Source organism: Trichechus manatus, unplaced genomic scaffold (assembly GCF_000243295.1).
Source record: "Trichechus manatus latirostris isolate Lorelei unplaced genomic scaffold, TriManLat1.0 scaffold00026, whole genome shotgun sequence".
In the NCBI taxonomy this organism is placed as follows: Eukaryota; Metazoa; Chordata; class Mammalia; order Sirenia; family Trichechidae; genus Trichechus; species Trichechus manatus.
Window position 1 is genome coordinate 11339386 of NW_004443962.1, and position 16401 is coordinate 11355786.

General features: G+C 40.8%; 1 protein-coding gene across 7 annotated transcripts in view; it reads left to right on the forward strand.

The window, feature by feature from the left end:
- The window catches only part of GOLGB1 (golgin B1), a 72202-nt gene that overhangs the window by 54292 nt on the left and 1509 nt on the right, over positions 1 to 16401 (forward strand). For 5 of the 7 annotated variants that reach the window (XM_023728828.1, XM_023728826.1, XM_023728827.1 and 2 more), the window contains 6 exons: positions 2276 to 2454; positions 6524 to 6689; positions 6884 to 7021; positions 12311 to 12454; positions 13232 to 13329; positions 13778 to 13912. In XM_023728828.1, coding sequence (XP_023584596.1) covers positions 2276 to 2454; positions 6524 to 6689; positions 6884 to 7021; positions 12311 to 12454; positions 13232 to 13329; positions 13778 to 13912 — 860 coding nt within the window. Of the gene's footprint in view, positions 1 to 2275; positions 2455 to 6523; positions 6690 to 6883; positions 7022 to 12310; positions 12455 to 13231; positions 13330 to 13777; positions 13913 to 16401 lie in introns of those variants that run through there. The other 2 variants (XM_023728830.1, XM_023728832.1) reach the window with 2 other exon arrangements.

The window sequence follows — 16401 nt, forward strand, 5'->3', positions numbered from 1 at the left end:
TCCGAGTCCTGATTCTTAATATGCTTTCTGTTTCTTTCTTCTTCTCTCCCTCCCTTCCTTCCCCTCCCTCCTTTCACAATATATAGAATCATTTTGTCCTGTATGTGCTGAAATTTCACGATAATGTGATTTGGTGTCGATCTGTTTTTATTCATCATGCTGACTAGTCCTTTGAATCTAAGAAGTCATATTTGACAATTTTGGGAAATTCTTCTGAATTATCATTATTTTTTTTTGTATTTTTTTCCTTATCCTTTTCCTCTGTTGTCTTTTTTCTGAAAATATTATTTAAACATAGAACTTTCTGAATTGATTCTCTAGCTTTCTTACCTTTTTTGTTCTTTTTGCTATACTTGGGGGAGATTTTCTCATCTTCATCTTTTGATTCCTGCATTGAAATGTTCATATTTGCCATCACACTTTTAATTTCTAAGGACTTCTTTTTTTCCTTATCTCAAGGATATATTTTTGTCACTTATCTGAACAAGGGTAGTGGTGGTAGTTTTGTTTTTTGGAGTTTTCTTATAATGCATTTTTTTTATAATGTTTTATTTTTGCTATAATATTTCTAATTTCTAATATTCTCTCTTAAATCTTCTAGTATTTTCTTCCCCTTGCTAGTCTCTGAATTTTTCAAATTACTTTTTTTCTAGTTTGTTTTTATCTCTGTCTTTGATATTAGTTATTCTTCCGGTGAGGGTTAATCTTTGGTTTTCTGTTCATGTATAAGGTAGAGTCTGAAAAGCTTGTGGACAGGGCTTGCCAACCGTGAGTATCATTGCAGTATGATCTTGCTGAGCTTTATGGGTAGTCACCATGTTGGTATGTTTAGTTTATCCGAACTGGTCAGATTTTCTAGAGAAGACATCTCATTTCCTGCCTGGAGGGTAAAGGCCTGTGTTCCAGAATTCTGTAATATGAGTAGGGGAAAGCCTTCAGCATTCAGAAAACATACATTCACTCATCACCCTTGTTTTGGTACATCCCTTACCTTCATCTGCACCTGGTGTTCCATATTCCAGAGACACCTCTCTTTTACCTTCTCTGGAGAGTAAAGCTCTAGTTGTCTTTGGGATGACAATTAAGTGTGGAGCGGAGGAGAGGAGCTAGGGATACAACTGTTTCTTAAGCAGCTTTCATCTAATGCTCCTCATTTCAGCTACCACTTCCTCCCACCCCCATCACCATCTTTTCCAGAGGTTCCTGGTGCTGTTAATTCCTGAGCCTTTTGAAGATTCTACAGAGTAAGTCCAATTGGTTCTTGACTTTCCTCACTGCCAGCTTACGATTCAGCTTTCTCAGATCTGTTAAGTCAGTTACCACTTATCCATCTGCTTTTCAGCTTCTAAAATTTTGTTGTTGCTGACTCTCTGTTCTTCCTATTGTGTTTTATGCTTAAAACATAATGCTTTATTGTAGCTTTAGTGGTGTTTCTGGAGTGGGCGAAAGAGGTGTGTGTTCAGGGCCCCCTATTTGTCCAGATATCTTGCCATTATTTCTTACTGCTAAGCTTTTAATAAGTATTGGAGTAAAGAGTTTGAGGATATACCTGGAGTGTAGATAGGCAGTTTTGCAAATTAAAGACAAGTCTGTCATCATCATCATCACTAACTTTATTGAAAGCTTACTATGTGTGAAGTGCATTAACTTTCTCTTAATTCTTATACTCCTAGGAGGGAGGTACTGTAAGTTTTCTTCATTTTATGAATGAAGGAAATTAAAACAGATGGTATAGGAACATGCATAGAGTCATACAACCAAGAAGTGGCAGAATGTCTGACTCCGGAGCCTAAACGCCGTTAACCACTGGGTGTCACTGCTTTCTTTAGAATCAGCATCAGCTAAACAGGAGTTAAAGTTCATATCCACAGAAGGAAGTTTGGAAGCCTAACCAGGGCACATGGCTAAATAGAAGGCCAGTCCATCTTCACACTTCTGGTTCTAGGGAGTTACCACCCACAAAGAAGCTGTAGGTCTCTTAAGTCTAGCCCATGTTAGAGTTGTAGATCTAAAGTCAGTGTAGGACCTCGGAAGGCAGGGTAAAACAGGAATGATCAGGCCCATGGGCAGCTCTGTGGGGTGATTTTCACCAGTCAGGTTGCATGTGTTTCACCATTTTAGAGATTCATGCTGTAGTGATATGTCAGTGGACTGTTGGAAGCTGGTAGTCTGTTGTGCTGTCTGACTGACTTAGCAGGGAGCTACTAATGACTGATAGCTGGGTGAATGAGATGAGATGTGATAAATCACCCTTTTGCTTTCCCTTTGGTTAAAGCTGAAGGAATTGAAGAATCTGCAGCAGCAGTACTTACAGATTAACCAAGAGATCCCTGAGTTACGTCCACTGAAGGCCCAACTTCAGGAGTATCAAGATAAAACAAAAACATTCCAGATCATGCAAGAAGAGCTCAGGCAGGAACACCTCTCCTGGCAACATGAGCTGCATCAGCTCAGGTATGATAAGCCCTCTTGACCCTTTTCTTCTTTTCTTTTTTTGCTTTTTATTTTGAAATAGATTCACAGGAAGTTGCAAAAATTATACAGAGATTCTGTGAACTCTTCACGCAGTTTCCTCCAATGGTAACATCTTATATAACTACACTACAGTAGCAAAACCAGGAAATTGATATTGGTGCATTCCACAGACCTTATTCAGATTTCACCAATTTTACATGCACTCATTTGAGTATGTGTGGGGTATGTAGGAGACAGAAAGAAAAACCAGGAACTCATCACCATGTCATTCCTTGATTGCCAGGGCCCCTAGCTTATCTGCCTTCTTCTCTGTACCTTTCTGAGTCTTATGTTTGTTTTATGTATAATGCCCATGGTTTTTATCTATTCTTAGTGGGAGCAATAAGGAGAAATACGTGTACTCTATCTTGTCTGGAACCTGAAGTCCCAACCTTTTTCTTTTTTAAGAAACAGATCAATAACAGTGCTATATGGTACTGTCATGACAGGAAAAAAATTGAGATAGGAACTGTAATTCTGGTTTGTGTGTGTGTGTTTCTAATAAATTTTTTTCCAAAGAGAAAAAGAATAAACCCTTAACAATATATAAAAAAACAGGCCCTCTTGTTACAACCTCATTGTTGGGATTTTATTACTGTTTGACTTAAGATGGTGCGTGCTACCCTCATAGAATCAATCTAAAGCTTTTAAGGTTTGGTACTGAAAGGAGAATCTCCGTGATGGAAGGTGCTGCTGATCAAGTAGCACCTGCTTTGTCTCTTCAACTCTTCAAATGCCAGAGGACAACAAAAGACAAAGAATACGGAGACTATGAGGTGAAGTCTGGATTCCTATCCGGTTTACAAAGGGCTGCTGAGATGACAAATACTAATATAGTATAAATAAGCATAAGAGAGTTCTCAATGTTCAGACACAGGAAGTTTATTCCTTTACAGATCCTAGATGGGTATGCACGATGGATGGATGGATGGATGGATGGACGGACGGACGGACGGATGGACGGATGGGTGGACAGACATATGGGCGTCAAGTCTACTCTTGACTCACTGCAACCTTATGTACAACAGAATGAAATGTTGCCTGCTCCTGTGTCCTCCTCACAGTAGCTGATGTGTTCTAGTCCATTGTTGTGGCTCTTGTGCCAGTCCATCTCACCAAGGACCTCCCTCACCCTCCCTGCACTTCTCCAAACATTATGTCCTCCTGCAGCTGTTGATCCCTCCTGATAATGTGTCCAAAGCAAGTGGGTGGGACAGTATTCTGTTGTGATCCGTAAGATTTTCTTTGGCCAGTTTTCAGAAGTAGATCACCAGGCCTTTATTCCTAGTCTTTCTTAGTCTGGAAGGTCTGCTGAAATCATGGTTGACCCTGCTGGTGTTGGAAATACCAGTGGCATAGCTTTCAGCATCACAGCATCATACAAGCCACCACAGTACGAAAAACTGACAGGCGGGTGGTGTTATGCCCTTTTTTAACATGATATTTCAGAATACACCTTAAGCAAAGTTTATAAAACAGACTGCCTTTTAGAATCTAGTAATTTAAAGTTTATAGAGTAAAATTTACATCCAAAAAATTTTATATTTAATATCTTATGAACTTGCTTAAAAGTCAAAATACATCAAGCTCATTGCAAGGAGTTGACAGCTTCCCCAAATAACACAAGAGCACTTTTTTTTTTTTGACCAAATGGTGAAGATTGCAGAGATTAAAAATACTGAGTTTTACTCTCAGGGGATAGAAATCTCTTCTACTTCTTTCAGGAACTGAAGCTCAAGAGGAAAAATTAATCATTCCATTTCAACCTCATCATTTTTTTTTTTTTTAATCAGGGAGATAGTTACTTCAGTTTTATTCTGCTAGAATTCATTTCATCATCAGGAGATTAGCCACTCAGCATGTCCTAGCAAATCACATTAGTGCTGACCATTGAATTTAGGGCCCTCCAAAGGTGACTGGGACCACATCGGAGCATCACCTTGATGTCTCCCATATTGTCTTCAGACTACCTTGAATTTTGAAAATATTAAGTGTTCCACTACTAGTTAGTATAAACCTAAGAAGAGCTGCAAAGCTGCAAAGCCTTATTTCCTGCTGCCACTTGTTCCTCTGTAAATTTTCCTCAAAGGGCAACCTGAAAGGCTAATTTCCTTATAGATAAGGCTGACCCTCAGGAAAGAGAAAAAGAAAGAGGAGAAAAAAATGATTTCTTGTCTATTGATTTTTTCTCCCCTCATTTTCTCTCTTTCCACCTTTCTCTTGGCCTTTCTTTCTTTACCTTCTACACTGTAGCAGCTTTGAAGATAAGTAAAATTATATACCAAGTGGATGTGAGTAAATTACAAGAAGGAAAGGGGAACATTTTACTTCACTTTTAGAAAAGGAAAGACATAGATTTACTTCACTGATTTTAGGACCAACTTCTTTATCTGACTGTCTTTAAGACTCCCTGCCGTTTGCTCTTGAAATACATGGGAGAAATGAGCTCTTCAAACATGAAGAAGCTGGAACATCTCATTCAAGATTCTATCGACCTTGTGATTATCTTATCAGTAGAGCCTGGATTTATATCATAAGCTTTCTCTTCCACTTGTGGTTACCTCCTGTGCTCTCTTGCTTGAGGGAATAAATGAGGTATAACCTTCCCTCTGGCTGACTTCCATTAAGTAATTGGGTTTGTTCTTTAGCCCCCATTCTCCATTGAGGGGCTCCTTCCGTACCATAACCACTTGTGTATTCTTCCCCCAAAATAGCAGCTTGAATTTTTTTATGAAAGGTTATGATCTTTCTCATGCACTCCCTTGCACCCACTCTTTCTTGTTCTCGCTCGCTTTTCAGAGACAAATAGTTCAAAGAAAGTGTTTTAGAAACATCCCTGTGCCTTTTGCACATTGTAGCCTTGTAATAAAAACCTGTTTTAGTTTCTAAGAGTTAATTCTGCATGTTTGAAAAAAAAATCGAAGTAACAGTACCTGTGACTGTAATCCAAGCCACGTCTGAGCACAACAGGATGATTTCCTAATGGGTGTGTGTCAGTTAGAAAAGAAGGGATATCCTGCCTTATTTCTAGAGAGAAAGACAAAAAGGTCAGAGGTGAGTCAAACAAACTTCGTACTTTCTGGAAAAATAGAGACATTGGTGCTACTGTAAGTGAAAAAATGCTGCAGACATTTGATTTCAGCCCTGATTGTTTCAGAATGTGGTGTAAGGAGAAGTAGGCCTGAAGAACAATGGCAGAGGCAGTTTCTGCTAGTTCAAAAGGAAGTTAACTGGCGTCAAAGAGAAGCCTTCCTCTTGACTAGATTCAAAGAATAAGTAAATAGAAATAACAACAGCTAATTGAGTGTTTACTAAGTGCCAGGCTCTATGTTTGTGTGACATATAGTATTCATTTAATTTTCACAATAATCCTAATGAGTAGATTGTTTATTCTCATTTTACTGTTGAGGCTCAAAGAGCTTAATTAACTAACTTTTACTCAGGATCTCACACCTACTGTATGATAATAGCCAGCATTCAAGCCTAGATCCTTCAGACTCTAGAGCTTCATTCCCACAGGCTTGGTGTTTATACATATCGAGACACTGCCCTTCTGAAAAATTGACAGTCATTCCCCATTGCTTACAGAGGAAGCGTTTAATGCCCCTTATGATCTGACCTTATTCCTCTCCACCCTCATTTCCCACCATATCCGCTCACTGGCTGTCTACAACCATTCTAAAACTCATCATATACATTCATACAAACTGAGCCTTTTGCTCAGTTTGTTCCCTGAACCTGGACTGCTTCTCCCCTTATGGATGCCCTACTGGGTTCAGCCAAATGCCAGCTTTTCATGAAGTACTGTCTGTACTCAGTCCTGCCAGTTAAATTTTTTTTTTTCTTTTGCTCCATCGTCTTACTGCACAATTCTGTTTATAAGTTTCACTCTGATTACATACTTTCTTTACTACAACTCTTCTGCCCATAATAGTGCTTTGCATATGGAATTTTTCACCTTGGCCTCACAAGTGTATTTTTTCCTGAGATTCTTTTATGTTTTTTGTAGGATGGAGAAGAGTTCTTGGGAAGTACATGAGAGGAGGATGAAGGAGCAGTACCTTATGGCTCTCTCAGATAAGGATCAGCAGCTCAATCATCTGCAGAACCTTATGAGGGAACTGAGGGCTTCTTCCTCCCAGACTCAGAACCTCAAAGTGCAATACCAAAGACAGGTAAGTAATTTCAATGCTGATTGCTTCTCACAGGTCCCTACTATCCAGGAAACACCAGCCCCTGCAGGTGCCCACCTGCCACTATTAGACAAGTCATCTAATTAACTTCTGTGGGGGCGACAGGGTTTGTCCAGGGGAGAAATTAAGCGTGATAAATATTAGAGGGAGTTTCACCAGTGCTTGTATCCTGGCAGGCATCCCCAGAGACACCAACTTCCCTAGATGGGTCACAAAACCTGGTTTATGAGACAGAACTTCTCAAGACCCAGCTCAATGACAGTTTAAAGGAAATTCACCAAAAGGAATTAAGAATTCAGCAACTGAACAGCAAGGTAAGTGTCCCTGCTAGACTAGAACTCAATTTCTTATTTATGACTGGAGACAAAAAGATGAGTAGAAGCTGATTTCAGCTAGACACCAGCTGTAGCATACCTTAAGGTATAGATTATTTATCTTTTTCAGAACTTGAGTTGTTCTCCCCAAAATGCTAAACATAGGGTCATTCCCTTTCCTTGCCCTTTGAGAGCCTTTGGGAATGATTTGGAGAAGTCTGGAGTATAAGAGTAAGAAGCCAACTCCTTTGGAAAGCCATCCTTCCCAGCATTGCTGCCCATTGCTTGGGTCAAGAAAACTTCCCTGAGTCTCCCAACAAGCCCCTCTATATTTCCCACCTGCGTGCAACAGGTAAGAGTCTTAGGAAGGAAGAGGGAAGCTTTTCAGGTCTGGTTAGGTAATGGGTAGAGTTGAGACATCTGTTCTTCATTTCGCTCCATTTGTAGGCTTCCTCATTGAGTGGATCTAAGGAAGCCAGTTTTCTTTTTTCCAAACCCCAGCCTTGCCTCTCCAGACACTCTAGGAAAGCATGCTGGAGTAGATGGCAGCTATTTCTAAAGGAAGAGCCACTTTGACATCAAGATTAAAGAAAATTATTCTTGGATGCCTTTTCACATCTCTGTCTTCACTTTTCTTTCATTCTTTGGCTTCTCCTCCTTCTTCACCGACACTCTACTGAATCAGTATCCTCCTATTGCCCTCTCACTATTCAGAGTATTCGGCAGTTGTGTCTCTCCTACTTCTGCCCTTTTTAATGGAACCAGCTAGGTAGTTCACGTTAGAAGTAAAAGGGACTTAAGAAATCAGTCAGACTGGAGTTCAAAGATTGGCTTTGAGAGAGCTGTGAATGTCCAGAAATTACTTGTAAAATGTCGCATGTGTATACAAGTTTCTCATGAGTTCATCCAAAAATGATAAAGATCAGTAGATTGTTTTCATAGAGATATTAAGACCCAGAGGTATTAAATAACTTGCCTAAGATTATTATTAGGAGGAGGTCAGCCTGAGGTAGATTTGGTAATGCATGTGGAAAAGCACAGTTCCTGACATATGTAGAAATTTCTTATTAAATGTTATTAAATTCAGCTGACACTAAAATGTCAGAGACTGATAGCATTAATAACGTTGGCAGAGAAATTTGTATTTTTTAAGGTTTGTTGATCCAAATGAATTGCTAATTGGTAAAATTCCAGACCCTTTGTTGGGGAATTTGTCCAGGAATTTTCAGAGGGGTTCCAGAGCAATGCCCAGCCAGTTCCCCTCCCAGCTAGTTGGCCATTTCCAGAAAATTCTACCCTTGATGGCTCCTGTAGCCCACCTTTTTTCTGTAAACTAAGTGACATCACAGCCCTGTTACCTTCATTCTCCTGAACTTTAGATGGTGAATCACTCTGGGCATTTGCCTTTCTGGGACTGTGTTTTAAACTGCAATTCTGGACTATTAGTAGATAAAGAAGTCTTAATATAAATGTTTTATTGACGTAACATACAGGAAAGGTACACAAATCATAAGGATAGCATGGTGTATTTTCTCCAAGTGAAGACACCTGTGTAACCAGCACTAGTTAAGAACCAGAACATTTCCACAACCCTAGATGTTCCTGTGTCCTCTTCTATACTCTACCACCCGCTTTGAGCACATATAAATGGAATCATGTCTTCTCTTTTGTGTTGCTTCATTTAGTCAGATTCATCCCCATTGCTTATAGTTTTAATTTTTCCATTCTCATGCTATATAATATTGCATTTTGGGATTTACCATAATTTCTCTATTCTACTGTTGAAGGATGTTTGTTTTTTTTCAGTTTGGGGCTAGTACAAAGAGTGCAACCAGTGTTTTTTACAAAACACAATAAGATATTGAAAATATCAGAGCATATGTAATAAAATAAAACCCGTCTGGAAGAAGTACATCCAGAATGTCCCTTAGAAGCAAGAATGGCAGGACTACTCTCACATACTTTGGGCATGTTGTCAGGAGGGATCAGTCCCTGGAGAGGGACATCACGGTTGGTAAAGTAGAGGGCCAGCAAAAAAGAGGAAGACCCGCAATGAGATGGATTGACATAGGGGCTGCAACAATGGGCTTAAGCATAACAACGATTATGAGGATGGCGCAGGACCGGGCAGTGTTTTGTTCTGTTGTACGTAGGGTCGCTAGGAGTCGGAACTGACTCGATGGCACCTACCAACAACAACAACATGTAATAAAGTATATGTCTTGTTTTGAGAAAATTTAGTTTTCAGTTATTTATATTTATGTACTGGGTTCTGGGTTGTGTGTGTTTTTAATAGCTTTATTGAGATATAATTCACATATCACATACTAAAAGTTTGAGAAACACTGGTTTAGGTCACTTGTCATTCTGGGTGAGAAACAATTCTTCCTTTAGATATCAACTGTAAGAAAAGTGTCTCCATCCCTAGCCTCATTCACTCATTCATTGAACAAATAACTGTTATTTGCCCTCTATGAGTCCTGCCGTACAGGATACACATGGCCCCTCATGAAGCTCACAACCCAGTGAACTTAGAACCTCACACTAACTGAGTGCCAGCTAGGAGAATTGCTTCTTGGGCCCTAGAATGAGATCACAGTAGATAGGTTGTCAGCATACAATGACTCCTCCCCAAGCCACTGCCCTGATTCTTTCCTCAGATGCTCAGACTTTATATAGAATTTCTACCAGCGTGGTTGGATATTAGTGTGTAATGCAAGGAATATGCTAGAAACTTAAAAACCCAAGAGGAGTAATTATTAGGTATAATACAGTTAGATTGTTTCCTTCTATTTCGTTTATGTTGTTAGCTGCCACTGAGTTGACACCCCAACTAATGGCAACCATGTGCACAACAGAAGGAAATACTGCCCAGTCCTGTGCTGTCCCCATGGTAGGATCAGACCGTTGTGGTTCATAGGGTTATTATTATTATTCTTTAATTTTATTGTTGTTGAGAATATACACAGAAAAACATATACCAATTCAACAGTTTCTACATGTACAGCTCAGTGACACTGGTTATATTCTTCGAGTTGGATCCATAGGGTTTTCATTGGCTAATTTTTTGAAGTAGATTTCCAGGCCTTTCTTCCTAGTCAGTCTTAGTCCGGAAGTTCTGTGTCATGGCAACACACAAACCTCCACTGACAGACCGGTGATGGCTGTGCATGAGGTGCATTGACCAGGAGTTGAACTCAGGACTCCCACAGAGAAGGCGAGAATTCTACCACTGGACCACCATCATGCCATTCCTATTTTTCAAGTGCATATACAATGAAATACAATAGCTTATTAGAATGAGGATCAGCAAACTGTTTCTTAAAGGCCCAGATGGCAAATATTTATGGCTTGCTGGCCTTTTGGTCTCTGTCGCAACTATTCAACTCTGTAGTTGTAGCACAAAAGCAGTCAGACAATATATAAACGAATGGGCGTGGCTGCGTTCCAGTAAAGCCTTAGTTACAAAAACAAGCAGTAGGCCCCTATCGTAGTTTGCCAATCCCCAAGCTAGAGGGACTTGTGTTTATCTTAGACAAAATAATGCAAACATTACAAAAGGTGACTGGCTTATTATAAGCAATTAGACTTCTCTAGTTAAAGGTGTTTCTGCTTGCAGTGCGTTTTACAAGTCTGCCCTTTCTCTTGTAGGATATGCTAAGGAAAAACTTTTAGGATTTTTTTTCAGCACTAAGGGATATTTGGTTTGGTTTGGTTTGGTTTTGTATGGCTTAGGCTATTCATCATGACCAGGAGAATTAACTTCCTTCCTGTGTTAGGAGGGAATCATGTTATTCCTCATCTCAGAACCCAGGAGTTGTCATTATGCCCAGCTACCTCTGTCTGCAAATTAGTTTTGTTTCTCAAGGCCCTTTACTAAACACTCCCCACCCCCCAGAAAACCCCACAACTTGCTTAACTTCCCGGAATAGGATATGGTCAGGTAGTAGATAGAGCTATAGCCTTGGGATCAAGAACTGTGCTCAGTGCTGCATCTGTTAGCCACATGGCGTCAGGCACGTCACTGCTCCTCATTTATCTCTCCCTTTTTTTTTTGTTTGTTTGTTTATTTTTCATTTGTAGACAGGGACAGAAGTCCTTTTCCTGCCTTTCAAATAAGGCGATACTTGTGGAAATGCTTTATAAACTAAAAATTGCTCTTCAGATGTAAGGTGGTTTTTTTGTGCTTTTCATTCTGGTTGTGCAAATAGTTTTACCATGTGGGTTTTCATGTTCTAATTTTCTGAACACATCAAATGTCCTTTCCCAGAGTATCTCTAGAACACTATTTGTCTTCTCTAAAACATCATTTGACTCAACTTTTATACACAAATGTTCACCCCAGAGTACTCATAAGAAAAAGTACTCAAGGAAAAGGCCAAATATGCAGCCAGGTACACCAGTGTTTTCTCATACAATGTATGTCATCTTTGGAGAGACAACTCTGTTGTTGTTAATGTATCTGGGTGTTAATCATAACTAAATTTAAAAACTTGACAGCCTGTGATAGAGGAATTAGAATTATAGTTCCAGAGGACTGAAGTCACATCAATGAGTGGAAGCTACAATGGGTAGATTTTTTTTCAATATAAAAGATAATCCTCTGGTTTTGACATGGTAAAAATGGCTCGGGCTACTTTTTCAGGTAGTGAGCTCCCTGACACTGACCATGTTCAAGGAAAGACTGACTGACTACACGTCATTCATGCAGCAGAGGAGAATCCTGCTTTCAGTGACTGTACATGTGTTTTCCACCTGAGAGCCTGTGCTTCCAATATAGTTTCTTACGTGTACGTAGGCCTGTTAGCATTTAGTCTGTTTCTCTCTCCAACCATGTATTCAAATTTTGGTTTATTCTACTCTCTCGGTAACTTGTAACTCTATGGCATTGAGGAATCTGCCCAGTAATGTTATTGTTTGAGCTCTGGTGATTATAGTCACTTGTTAATAACTTAAACTTGGAGCCAAGTTACTCTCTTCCTCCTCTTATATATCTGGGATAGGCTATCCTGTTAGATCGCTTGCTTCCTGGTTTTTCAGTCAATGTACTGGACACCATGTAAAAAAGTTTCCTGCTACTCCTCTAGAATTATTTTCCTTTCTCAGCTGAAAAACTTCTGAGTTTCCTTATTTTCAAGGAACCACAGTGCTGTTGTTGCTACTATTGAGATAAAGATCCTTTCTAAAAAACATTCGATCCCGAAAACTCAGGACGGTTAGCCTAAGCTCTTCGCGCTTGGTGTGAAGCAGTTCTGTAGGATGGTGCTTATCCTCTCCTCTCTGTTTCAGTTCTCTCAGCTGCTCGAAGAGAAAAATACCCTTTCAGTTCAGCTCTGCGATACTAGTCAGAGTCTTCGTGAGAGCCAGCAGCACTACAGTGACCTGTATAATCACTGTGCAGTTTTGGAGAAGCAGGTTCAATTGCTGCAGGCGGTAAGAAGATGAGAGGCTGGGAAAAGTGTAATGAAATTGAGCACAAGTGATAACGCATAAAGAACACCATTGAAGAAGGTTCAGGCTGACGATTCGATGTGAGGGAAGAAAGTGGGAGAGAGCAAGAGAGCAGTAACTGAGCTGGGAATCAAAAACATCACAGAGTGAAAGGATTAGAAGAAAAATATCAGTGAGTTGGTGGGAGAGAAATCACACAGTGAGTGGAAAACAGTGGTGACAGGCGTTTAGGACTCTGAAACTAGACAGTGTTTGATTTTGCTTCAAGAAATAAATATGTAGGAAGGTATGGACCTGAGAAATCAAGGACGGCAGAGCTATTGATAGACTTGAATAGGCGTGCACTTGAAGTTGGAGGAGACTGAGGTTTAGTATGGAGATAAATTAGACTTGTAAGGAAGGAAGAGGAGGGGTTTAGGAGGGAATGTTGAGCAAGGGAAGGGCCAGAGTGGCTTCTGGAAATTCCTGAGCCTACACTAGAAGGCAGCAGACTTCATGGTGAGCCTTTAAACTTCTAAGAGGAGAGATTCAAGGATGAGAATCTGGAATAAAATCTCATCAAGGCAAGAGTTTTATGTAGAGAATTAATCTACATGCAAAGAGGATTCTCACCTTCTAAATCTGAGCTTGAGGAAAACTTTAATGGGGCTATTCCTCCTCAAGATTTTTCATTCTCGTCAGTGTTAAGTGAGTTTTCATTTTGCCCATGTACATTCCTTATAAGCTTTCATCACTGATTCACTGAGCTTATTCTTCTAGGGGCCACTCAATCTAGATGTTGCTCCAGGAGCTCCCCAGGAAAAGAATGGAGCTCACAGGAAGAGTTCTCCTGAGGAACTGAGGGAGCCACAGCTGAGGTAGGGGCAAGGACTCTCACCCTGGGCATGCTCTGCATATACAGAAATGTGGGCAGGAATCTAGGTGGAACTAGAGTCCACTGTGTGGATTTAATATGTCTTATTGTCTCCTTGGTCTCACAGAACTAATGTGAGGATTAAGTAGTACGTTACTAACACATTAATTGTGTGTGAAAAGCTTATAAAACAAAAACTCCAACACCAACACACCACTGCAATATTAAAATAAACATACTCGGTCAATCCCCAAAATCTCGTAAGACACTTTCTACAGCTTTATTTAATCTCCGTATGGCTATGCCTTGAAAATATCCTTTGTGTTCAGACCTGCTTCGATAAATTTTCCTGCTTTATAACCTTGTGAAGACCTCCTGAAGACTTGGAATCCCACCTCTCAGCAGCTGCATCCTGCATTTAGTGATGCTATGTGTTTGCCTTTTATCCGAAGCTTTTCTGAAGCCCAGCAGCAGCTGTGCAACACTAAACAGGAGGTGAGCGAGTTAAGGAAGCTGCTGGAAGAAGAGCGAGACCAAAGAGTGGCTGCTGAGACTGCGCTCTCCGTGGCCGAAGAGCAGATCAGGAGGTAAAGAGCTGAGGGAGAGAACCTGTTTTCACTTCCGATCATACGTGATGAATATGTACTGATGAACATTTCAGCTGCCAAACTTCCAACCTTATTTTTGTCTTGAGATGAATACTGTAGTGAGTTTAGGGTCATTGTGGTCACCCAAGAGAACACTGCACTTTGGGGTCCAGGAGGCCCTTACTTGCCAAAGCAGTCGTTCTTAGAGAGTAATAATAGTACCATTCTTTGACAGCTTATTTCTCATCTCGTAACGTCTACCTCACATGGTTCTTGTTGGGATAAAATATCTCTCTTAGCTTAATTCATGCTATGTGAAATAAGCTATGAAGGATACTGTAACCCAACAATAGCCATATGAGGTAGATGTTATGTTCTTTAGAAGGCCGAATAAATAGCAACCCCACCCTCTATCAGAGAAATGAATCAATTGAAAAAAATTTTTTAAAGATTGAAACATATGGGAGACTGAAAGATTACTTTATAAAGCTTATATGGAAAGAATGTGGCTTTTGATTCATTGGCAAATATGCTTCCTCACCCTGAACTCCCCCTTCGGGTCCCAGGCAATGTTGGTCCAGAACAGGCTTCCCTCCCTGGAGAAGAACCTGCCCTGTGAACACTAGAGCACTGGCGTAGCACAGCAGGTTGCACTTCCCATGAGCAGTTTGCTCCAAGAGCAGTCATGGAAGAGCAGAGCTACACTGCATCCCCAGCTCTTTACTCAGACTCACCAGTCAGGAGAATCACTGAGTGAGGAGGTGGAGAGTGGCTACACACATTTTACTGTTGGATGTCCCTTTATATGGAAAGAAGCATTAAAAGCAAGTCTGAACTTTTACCATATTCAGGAAGAAAAGCCACTATGTAATACTGGCTCTTCCTCAGAGAGTGGCATTGTGATATTAATACCTTCTTGCAAAGTTTAGAAATGCGCAGAGGTGGCAGCCTAGTCACCTCAGATCTATACCTTATCTGGGATACATTCCTTCCCCATGCAGCATAGTCACCACTTTGTACTATTCATCCCCTTTTGGGCCTTGTTGTGCATCTTTGAGGGTGGCCTCTGCAGGGACGCAGCACAGACTTCACCATCTCTGCTGAGTGTTCTCAGGCCCGTGCACCAGTGGCTGTTCTGCCGCCACTTGGAATTGTTTAGACCCGTGAAACCTGACCCTTTGGGAAGCTATCCCCCTTGTATAATTATCTGTCCCAGGCCAGCTTGAGACTGCATAGAGAGGGATGACTCCCTAGCCTGTGGACGAGCCACATTAAGCCATGTTAAGCCACGTTAATCTGTGGTTAGCCTCTGCACAGCTCCCTTTTGGCGCTGATGCAGAGTGGACATTAGGGAGGCGACTCCAGTGCTGCCTACCTAGGCCTGGTTCTGACATTTAATGTTAGAACCATATGCAGAACTCAGTAGCCTCACTTTAAAAGCAGCCCATACTGTTCTTTGCGCCACCACCTACAAACAGTTCATCCTCAGGCTGGCCTACAGAAGTTGACAGACTTACCCATACACAGTGAAACTTGTGAGAGCCAGAACTCGACAAGACTGCCTTGTGTTTCCAGGTCTCACAAGTTTTCTGCCTTTGACAGAGTACGGTCTTACCACTTTTCTGTCGCTCTCTATTAGTAGAAAATATTTGAGTTTCCGTCTCTGACAGGTTTCCACCTTCCACAAGTTCCGGCTTTTGCAGATTTTACTGTAGTAAGAGACCATGCTGAACCAGATCAAGGCTTCCCCTGAGAAGCTTATCACATGGAGGAACAGACACAGAAAGTGTACTCTGCAGCCAGCCCAGCTTTCAAGAGGAAGAGAGTGGGGAAGGAGCTAGGCTGTGCACACTCAGTTCTCTTTCTGAATGTGCACATCAGATTAAGGTATTCCTTTTCTCCTGGAGAAAAGTGTGTGGTCTGCAAAGAGAGGCCAGGAATATCAGGCTAACGGATATGCCTTCAATGGAAGAAATATCCGTAGAGCTCCGCTCTCTCCACCTCACTTAAAGAGTGTGTCCCTACAGGCAAATGTGCCGTCAGATGTGCCATGTTACCTGCATCTCCTTCCTTTGTTACAGTTCGTATTTTTGTGAGAAGCCATTGAGAGGATAAAGGCAGCTAGTTAAAAGGAGAAATTCATTAAATGGAGAAGTTCCAGCATTAAATAAATAGGCAAATTGACACAAAAATGGAGCAGGAAGCAGTAAAGACTGCTAACGGTTCAGTTTACTTCTACGGACCTCATGGAAGTCTTTCTTGGATGCTTTTGCCTATTAGTCTTTAATAAATTTTTTTTAAAAAAAATTTTAAATGAGTTTCTCTGAGGTGTGTTCTAGTGGGAGTAAAAGAGCATGGGGTTTAGAGACTAGCCTGGGTTTTGAATACTGGCTCTACCTCTTAACCAGCTGTGCCAGCATAAGCCAGTAGTCTAACCTCTGCATGCCATGCTTTGAAGATTACAACACCAGCCTCAAAACCTGAGAATT